Source organism: Meleagris gallopavo, chromosome 24 (genome assembly GCF_000146605.3).
Source record: "Meleagris gallopavo isolate NT-WF06-2002-E0010 breed Aviagen turkey brand Nicholas breeding stock chromosome 24, Turkey_5.1, whole genome shotgun sequence".
NCBI lineage: Eukaryota > Metazoa > Chordata > Aves > Galliformes > Phasianidae > Meleagris > Meleagris gallopavo.
The window spans coordinates 149347-158752 of record NC_015034.2 but is presented as its reverse complement, the minus strand read 5'-3'; the positions used below and the strand labels follow the sequence as shown (position 1 = coordinate 158752).

At 55.0% G+C, this 9406-nt stretch overlaps 1 protein-coding gene across 4 annotated transcripts; it reads right to left on the bottom strand.

Moving 5' to 3' along the window:
- Positions 1-783: 783 nt before the first annotated feature.
- TNFRSF10B (tumor necrosis factor receptor superfamily, member 10b) lies at positions 784-7342 on the bottom strand. 4 transcript variants are annotated; one of them, XM_010723050.3, is made up of 10 exons: positions 7136-7342; positions 4362-4455; positions 4105-4215; positions 3580-3694; positions 3406-3500; positions 3231-3320; positions 3082-3122; positions 2787-2930; positions 2281-2356; positions 784-2169 (listed from the first exon to the last, which is right to left on the bottom strand). In XM_010723050.3, exons 1-10 carry the CDS (start codon positions 7184-7186, stop codon positions 1877-1879), a joined length of 1110 nt encoding a protein of 369 aa, XP_010721352.1. In that variant the 5' UTR covers positions 7187-7342; the 3' UTR covers positions 784-1876.
- Positions 7343-9406: the final 2064 nt, after the last annotated feature.

The following is a 9406-nucleotide window of genomic DNA, read 5'->3' as shown; positions in this document are numbered from 1 at the left end:
TATAAGACCACCAAAAAAGCCAAAAGAAGCCACCAACCCCCACTCCCAACACCCAACCCCACGCTCCCAGCCTGGGAGCCGAGCCTGGAAGGCTCCGTTGTAATAAATGCTATTTGAAAAGCCCAGCGTAGTCCCTGTGTGTTTGGGAGGAGTGGAGAAGCACCGCAAGGATGCAGCCCTTAAAAACCCAAATCCCGTGGGAGTGATGCTCCTGGGAGCTGCTCTGTGTCACCACTCTTTGGATGCTCAGCCATGGATGCAGGAGCACAGGAGCAGATGCAGCGGGTGCAAATGCTTTGCAGCAGGTAGGATGAGGTTTTGTTCCCTTTGGAAAGCATCCCCACCGTGCATGTCCTGCAGGAGCTGCCCCTGCTGGGTTTGCATGCAGAGCAAAGCACCAGGCTGCCAGGCTGCTCTCCCCCTCCCTGTGCTGGCAGCTCCTGCTTTGGGTGCTTGCAATGAGAAATGCCCTGCATGTGATCCAGCAGGATGGCTGGGGGCAGCTCGGGGGTTTTTGCAAGCACTGCATGGATTTGCATTGCAGCTCCAGCAGCACACAGCCTCTGTTTGCACGAGGGACCGAGCTTGCAGCCTCCTGCTTCTACAGGCAGCTAAAGAGCACGGGACCCGTGGCAAAAGCAGCAAAAGTTTGCTGCTGAGGACCTGCAGCAGCATTGCTGGTGGGGATGCAGAGCTCTGCAATGTCCAGGGCATGCAAAGCTAAAACGGAGCGATGTCAACGTAATGGCAAAGCAAAGGGGAAAAGGGACGAGGAATCAGGAGGATTGTTATTGTTTTTAAGTTTATTCTTCCTTCATAAAGACACATGTAGAAAAAATCCTGGATAAAACTAACTGGCTGGGCCAGAGCTCTGTATAAAACACACAGTCACGCATAGTAAAAAAAAAAAAAAAAAACCAGCTATTTTTATATTATATTTTAAGTTAATGTATGTACGCGTTTACAATCAATAAATACATAAATACAAAAGTCCTGCTGGTATTTGGCACAGGGGTGGAGAGGACGGAAAGGGGTGCAGAGGGGCTGCCCAACCCTGCGCCCGCACAGGGGCAGCTCCTGGGGCTGGAAGGCTGCAGCACCTCATCCCTGAGCTGTGTGTTGTCCCTGGAGGTGCAGGAGCAACCCAACCAGCTGGGTGCCCCACAGCCCTGGCATTGGGAATAAACCGACCCAGCCTCACCACCCTCATTTCAGCAGTCTCAGTGCCAATGACTCGCGCCCACGTCTCCTACAGTCATAGAATTGTGGACTTGGGTCGGAAGGGACCTTGGGAATCATCCAATTCCAACCCCACTGCTATAGTCTTGTGTCTACTCCTAAGGGCAAGCAGAACTAGCTACAAATGCAACTCTGAATAGATTGTAGAGGGTAACCCAGGAGCCCCATAGATGTTTGCCCACCACGCATGCAGTACTAAGCATGATGGTCGGCTCGGAGATGTTCTACAAGCAGAAGTATCACTAAAAAATTAAAAATTAAAAAAGTTGATCCAGTTAGAACCAATGAGTGCCCGCACCAAGCAAAGATGCAGTTCTGCACCGAGGTCCGTATAAAATCAGTGCTTGCAAATGAGATGATCTCAAAGGCAGCTTGGAAGACCTTTGGGCTCGTTGCGTTGGCCAAATGAAATCAAGGCACTCGCTTGGCTTCCTTAAGGCAGCACCAACGCTGAGTGTGGTGGAGAAGACCCCAATTGCTTCCCGATGGGATCGACTCCTCCAGGCTCAGCTGAACAGTGCGACGGCTCCGGGAGAGAGGAGCCACGAGAATACTATCACAAAGATCAAGATAAGGGTTCTCAGAGGAATTCGCATCTTCAGCTCCAGCTGGGGAGACGCAGGGCTGGCTGTGCTCCTCAGCTCACTTCATACTGGAAATATCCATTCCTAATGAGTTCGGAGGCAATTATGTCTGCCACGCCGCTGAGGCTGATCTGGGACAGGGTCTCCAGCAGTGTATTCACAGAAGCTTTGCTGCCTTCTTTGTTGAGCCACATGATGAGCATCTGATATAAGGGCTCCCCTGACTCTCTGTCGTTCTGCTCTGCCTGATAAAGGTTGTTTTCCCGCAGACCGAGGGCTCGGCCGAATCTCCTCCATTGAGGGAAGGGCACAAGGTCGACAAAGGTGTTGAAAGAGGAAGACAAAACTGGAATGAGAAGGGAGAAGCTCAGGGAATGCGGATATCCGGACTGGAAGAGCTTTCTCAGAGCCCTCAGGCTCAGCCCATCCCTGCCCAGCACCACATCCCAACACTTACCAGTTATGGGGTCCTTTCCTGGCACTGGAACCAGATTCCTCTGGGTTTCCACATTGGGAGTTCTTGGTGCCACCTCCTGAAAAAGAGACGTATTACAGCACCCAGAGAGCTCTGGCATGAGCACTATCCCCCCCCTGCTAACAGTGGGGTCAGGGAACATCTCTGGGCACTGCTGGGGCAGGAGATTGCCACGCAGCCCTGGGACACTCCTCAATGGGGGTGATGGGTTCCTAACACTGGGATCACAATAGCTCATGGATGCTGGGCAGGGGGAGGTTTGCTCACTACTGAGTGTAGAACAAAGAAGATTATGGGCATAGAACATCTCTGTGACCATCTCCATCTCCATTCCCTTCTCCACCTCCATGCCCATCCGCATCTCCACACCCATCTCCATGCAGACACCCTGGTTCAGCTTTGGAAGCCCTTGAGTTAATCAGCTCAAGGCAGAGGAAAGCAGCAGAGCTCAGCCATGCAAGGAGGAGCAGAGGGGCACAGTGCCATACCTCCACCTCCACCTCCACACCACGGGGAACCTCTGAGCCCTGCTCTGTGGTGAGCAGCTGCTGCTGCTGCTGCTGCTGCTGCTGGTAGATCTGCTCATTGCAGTTGTTGTCCTGAATCCCCATCCGCTGCAACAGTATTTTCTGCTGGAAGAGAAATGCAGAGCAGCCAAGCTGGAGCCCCGCCATCCTCGCAGCGGGGGCTGCAGGTGATCCACACCCCCCCCCCCCACCACAGCATTCCCATGAGCTGCAAGCAAAGCGGGGAGCAAGCAGAGCAAAGCCCAGCACTACTCACCACCATGGCTCTGGGCTTCCTGCTCAGCACTCCACCACTCCCTGGAAGAAAAAGCAGTGCTGTCACCCTTCCTCTCCACGGGACGTCCCCTTCCTGCCCACACCCTGGGGGGTGAGGACCCCATATCTATGGCCCGTGATCCCCCTCACCTGCACTGTAGCGTCTGCAACAGCAGCAGCATAATAACACCAGCAGGAACACCAGGACCACAGGCAGCATGGTGCTGATAATGATGCCTGCTAAAGCAGACAACACGGGGGTGTGGGGAGCTGCTGCCACAACAGCAGCTCCCAATCCTCCATCCCTCACCCCATCCAAACTCACTGGTGGTGAAGCTGGAGGAGTTGTCCAAGGGAGGACCGCACCGCAGGTCGCTCTGCTGCGTGCAAGCAGCTATCCTCACTTGTCCTTTGGGGCACCTGGGATGGGGGATATGGGGCAGGTTCAGCACCTGGGGATCCCCACAGCAGCCCAAGAGCTCCCCAGCTCCCAACTCACCGGGTTTGGCACTTTTGGCACATCTCACAGGGGTGGTCAGGTAAGCAGAAGGTGCCGTTCTTGCAAGCGCACCGTGTGTTCCTGGTGGAGTTGCAGGGACTCACCTCCACCTGGTCTGTGGGCAAGAAGCAACACAGCCCTGCTCAGGCTCTTCCATCCGCTCCCCAATGCAGCCAACAACCCGCAAGCCCAGGGAAGCCCAGCTTGCCCCCCGGGGTGGAGTTTTGCCATGCCCACATGCCAAAGCAATGATTGCATTAAAGCTCCCACAGCAGCCTGCAAGCACTGCCGTGCACCCAACCCCCCCCAGTGCTTGCTGGAGGACTCACATCCCAGCTTTGCACAAGGGATGCTGTGCTGCATGGAGATGCAGATCTGGAAGTATCCACTGCGCCAGGTCAGGATGCAGCCTGCTCCCTCCATCCCAAGCACACCCAGCACGAGCTGCTCCTCAGGGTTGCTGCAGATGTCCTCACTCCTTATGCAGAAGCTTTGATAGCGACCCTCCCTCACACCACCTCCTACCTTCCCTACACGTCCGGCAGCCCAGGCACTTGGGGAAGTCGTTCGGATACTCGGTGTACTCATCCTTCTTACATGGGAGGCACCTGGAGGAGTCGTTTGCCAAATAGGTGCCTGCAAGAAGGGGTGAAATGGAAAGAAGTACGAGTTAATGAACCACACTGGAGGCACGGTGCTGCCAAGACGTGGGGATGTCTTTGCAGCAAGAGCTGATTCTGCTGTCACTGAGTTGCACGGAGTGATGCTTGTGACTGCCTTACCCATAGGACACTTCTTGCTGTAGGGGTCTGGCTTCAGGACATCTGACTTGACTGCCCGCTTCTTCACTGCCGCAGCAGATCCCAAGTGAACCTTCTGTTAAAAACACAGGAAAACTGGGTTAGAAACACCCCAAATCCTTGGTGCAAAGGAGAAGCATCGCACCGGGACAGCCCACAGCTGCTGGACCCGATTATGCCTGCTTTCCTTCCCCAGTTTCTGAGCACGTGAACCAAGAGAACGGAAGAAAGCAGCGCGGTGCTGTGCAGGGATAACGAAGAGCAGCAAGGGAGGCGGTGGGGAGGAAGGCTGAGCTGCTCCCACCATTTCCACACCACTGGGGCCCCAGGACAGGGCACAGGGACACGTGGGCAGCGGCAGCCAGGCAGAGGCTTCCCTCTACCCGCGTTGTGCCCTTCCCATAACCCGCCTGGTAGAGCGCATATTTCTTCCCTGAGTCAGAAACGCTGAAGCAGTACCTCCAAGGCACTGCAGGAGCAGATATTGGCCCCCCCTCTTCCTCTTCATCACTTCCCGCAAAGAAGGGTGTGGGCACGGAGCACAGGGACCGACAAAGCAAACAATGGCAGGGAGGGGACACCTCCTAATGGAGGACCAAGTCCTGCGCTCACCACCAGCATTACTTTGAGAAAGCATTTCTGGAGCTCTCTGCCTCCTCTGCACTGGGGCAGGGAGCAAGAAGAGAAATGAGAACACCTCAGGTCCGGGTCGAAACGCCTGCCCGAGCTGTTTGGGTGTTTATAAAGGACAAAAAGCCTTTTTCTGTCTAACGTAAATCCTTTGCCTTCCACCACCTCTGCAGTTTTTAGGGCTTCACCAAGCCAAGATCTGGAAGTTTTCATGGATGGAGAGTGCACTGCCTGTCCTCACGGGGAAAAAAAGTTCTTCTCCATTCAAACCCTGCAAAGTTGGTCTCACCAACAACACAACCCGCCTGCCGTTTGGAAGGGCCCCTGGGGTGTGGGATTGCATCACTATCGCAAAACAGAACTGTGCACGATAAAGTTACCAGCCTTCCCAGCCTGTATGGCAGCCCTGCAAAGCACCCAGGGCCAGAAGCCACACGTGCAGGAAACGTCCCCAGCACCGCGCTGGGGCGGAGGAATCCAATATCCTCATCCACTCAAAGCCACTGCAGCAAAACTCCGTGCATTTTCCTTCTTTTCTGTCTTTTTTACCCAAGGGAGGAGTTGGACCATCGCAGCACCGATCCCACACAGAACCCCGCAGTGTCCTTATGGCATTAACGCAACGCCAGCTCTCCATTTTGAGAAGAGAGACTGTAAGCCCTGAACCTTTCCAGTCACACCAAAGGGGTTTTCCCACCGGGCTTTAGTTGGAGTTTGAGCTCCGGCAGATCCAGAGCCATTGCACACAATCCTCATGTGCTGGTGGCCGAACTCCAGCATGATGCAATGGGCAGAGGTGACCAAAGGAAGCGGCGCAGCATCGGACGACAGTCATGTGCAGCACCGAGTTAAACAGTCAAATAAAGGGCTGTTCTGAATGACTCCATAGGTGCTGGCATCAGCGAGGCTTTAAGATGCTGGAAAACAGCACCTCAATCACTGAATTCCTATAAGCTGCACGTGGTTGGAACCCGATGTGAAGCTGATGCACTTTTAGGGTTGGATGGTGGGCATCCCACCAGGGTCTGAGTGCCTCTGTGGTGGCACAAATCCAGCTCCCCCAACCTCAGGGATGCATTTCTGTGGGGCCAGGAGAGGCGAGGCTGTAGGTATGTCGTACTTTGGGCACCACCCATCCACGCAGGAACAGATCCACGCGTGGTGGAGTTTTGACCCCGACTGCCACCAGCACTGAGGTCTGGGCACCCATTATTATATGGGGTGATGTGATGCATTCCCACACTGCACTCCAGACCCCAGCACTGCCGAATGTTCCCGATGGTCACACCGACAACAAAATGGCTCTCAAGCAAAAAGTGGGGAATTCCCTCCCAGCAGGGCAGCGAAGTAGGAACCCATCCCCCATACGGCGAGGCTTGTTGTCCCCGAGCCCCACACGCCCATAGGGCCGATAGCCCATCCCATCCCCCTCTGTGCCCCACAGCCTCGGCCCCACACACCCCTGTCCCCTACAAACCCACCCAGGTGAGCCCACCGCTCCCATCCCACGGGCCAGCTGAGCCCCCATAGCCCCAGCGTTCCCTACAGCCCCCAGGCAGCTAAGCGGCCCTATAGCCTCACCACCCCTGTAAGGGGGCCAGGTGAGCCCCCACAGCCCCCGGGATCATGGGAGCCCTGCAGAGCCCTTAGACCAGGGGAGCCCCCCATAGCCCCTGCCCCTTCCGTAGCCCCTCGATCCGGGAAGCCCCTCCATGCCCTCGGCTCCCCCCATAGCATCCGATCTGGGCGACCCCCAACTCCCGGATTCCCTCCCGTCCAGAAATCCCCACTAAAGGAGAATTCCAATCCCCCACACAACCCCATCACCCCCCCACTCCACGTGATCCCCTACACCCCCATTCCCACAGACCTATTCCAACCCACTCCCCCGTCTTTCCATCCCCCATAAAACACCCCCCCTTGCCTCCCACCCCACCACTTCCCATACAAAACCCATCCCCGTCCCTACCTCTCCATACCCCCTCGACGGTGCAACAAGCCCGGACATGCCGCGCCGACATCGGGCAGCACCTCCGGGAATCCCGAGACCCCAAAACATCCCCTCGGTGTCCCCCAGCCCCCCTACCCCCCCCAGCTCCCCCAGCCCCCCACACCCATCCACGCACCGCCAACAGCAGCAGCAGGACGGGGCAGAACCGGAGCGCAGCTGAGCGCATCGTGCGCGGTGCGGAGGGCGCTGCGCCCGGGCTGGGATCCGGATTCGGATCGAGTTAAGACAGGGTTTGGTCCCAAACCGTCGCGTTCGGACCCGGTCCGAGCTGACGAGCTGACAGCTTTGCGATGTATGAAGCAATGTGAGCTGCCGATACCGCGCGCCGTGACGTAGGAGAAGGAGGAGGAGGAGGAGGAGGAGCAGGAGGAGGAGGAGGAGGAGAGGAGAAAGAGCTGGCTGCGACCTCCGGGCACCGCCACAAACTCACGTATCGAAAAACCGCAGCAAGTTTCGCTGCAGAATCACTAAAAGAGGGAAAGCTGAACCTGGCTCACGTTTCACACGCTTTTATTATTGATTTGGTAGATTTTTTATTTTTTTTTTTAATACATATATAAAGGATTTTCGTGCCCAAACTTCTGTTCTTGAAGCTCTCGGGACAGATGAGGGCTTTGCTCAGCGTCTTCTCGCTGAGGTTCTTTGATATGGAGGATGGGGATGTAGGGAGAGCAGGGCGGTGCAGAACGAACCCATCATCGCCACTGAGCCGGAAAATGGGGAATTCCGGATCGTTTTGGGGATAAAAACTCAGTAAAAGGGGAAAGAAAAAAAAAGAAACAAACTGAAAACCTCTGGATTTTCTGCTGTTACACAATGAGAGACTCTCTGCAGCGGGGTTATGTGGACGGGGTGGAAGAAAAACTACCCCAAAAGCAAAGCAGAGAAATGCAGTCCCTTGTTAATCTTTCTCTAACCTTGAACTCTGGGCTAATGAAACTCACAGCGCAGGCTTGCAAGAATTCCGGGCTCCCTCCCTAGAGATGATTCACCAGGCTGAGTTAAATAATCCTTCAGTGCCGGATCCTTTTTAAACATTGCCCGGAGCAGAAAAATTGCAGGTGAGAGAGGAGGCAGAAGGCACGGGGTAGCAATAAATGGTGCGGCTCCATGCGATGGGTGAGAACAGGGCATGGTTGGCAGCTTGAGATGGAGGGGAAGGCAGTGATGCTCAGCAGCTGCAATGGGGCCAGCAGGGCTGCAGGTGACGGCTTGGGGTAACTGGGAGCATCCCCTCAATGTGGCAATGAATTGGAAATCCATCGTGCTCCCTGCAGACATCAGGGCTCGGAGTGCAGTTCAACTCAAGTGTGATTTAAAGGAGAAGGATGAATTAGTGGTTGTTTCCTGGGATTACAAACCCCAGAAGCACGCAGGGCCCTTTGCTTAACCAAACCCAATGACTTCACCCAGCTCAGGTCATGCAGCCTTTGCAGGCAGCTGATTTCCCCAGTTAACTCAAGCAAACGTTGCTCCCCAGCCCTGCACGTTCAGCAGGATTGGAAGGACCCACATCCCGACCTGCTGCTGTTTATGGGATGCCTTGCACACACACACAGCATGCAGACATCCCCCGGCTTTAAGCTGTTTGCTTGTTTTCTACACATTCTTCAGTTAACAGCGGGCACTTCGGTTCCCATTCTGAGCAGCACTTGCTTAATTTAGTGCTGAAAATAAGAACTGTTATCCATACCAGCACTCAGGACCCGGACTCCTCATCCTCGCTAGGTAGCCGCAGCCACAAATATCTTATTTATAAAGCTGGACCAGGAGTTATCCGTGCCAACAACCGCAGACGTTGTGTTTTTGCACAGTTCTGAACAAAGGCAGCTTTATGCTCGGCACGTGGGTGCTCACACAGCACATCAGGGCAGGGATACACACACACACACATCACCCACCCACCCGGCCAGAATTTCCAGCCAGACGTGCAGAACGTTTCCAAGTAAGGCTGATTTGCACCGGGTTCAGGATTTATCAGCCCAGGACAGGCTGCTCTGTGTGCTTATCGCCTGCAGCCCGGCTCCTTGCAAACCCAGAGAGGCTGCAGAGCAGAAGCACTGGGTGTGAGTTCAGTGCACTGCAATGGGGCACCTCCATGGTTACACATCACCAAATTCCCACTCTTCCACGGCTCTGCTGCAGGTGGTAAATAAAACGAGCGCAAGGAGCACAGCTTGCCTCCAGGGAGCAGGGAAGGTGTGGGAGCAAAGTGGGAATTAATGACTCACAGATGATGCCTGTCATGAAGGGCTGCACGGGATGCTCGCCCTTATCAGCCCTTCTTGCCCTCCTGGCTAATGAACATTGGTTTCATAATGTGGGGTGAGGGCAGCTCTCTTTTCTCTTCTTCTCTTCTCTTCTCTTCTCTTCTCTTCTCTTCTCT

What these genes read in the sequence shown, in the direction of transcription:
- TNFRSF10B (XM_010723050.3), bottom strand. Translation starts at nt 7,186, where the DNA reads ATGCGCTCAGCTGCGCTCCGGTTCTGCCCCGTCCTGCTGCTGCTGTTG. An exon ending in CTCCTCCAGCTTCACCACCA is followed by an intron (nt 3,321 to 3,405) that starts GTGAGTTTGGAT and finishes TGTCTGCTTTAG; the next exon opens with CAGGCATCATTATCAGCACC. An exon ending in TTGCAGACGCTACAGTGCAG is followed by an intron (nt 3,123 to 3,230) that starts GTGAGGGGGATC and finishes TTTTTCTTCCAG; the next exon opens with GGAGTGGTGGAGTGCTGAGC.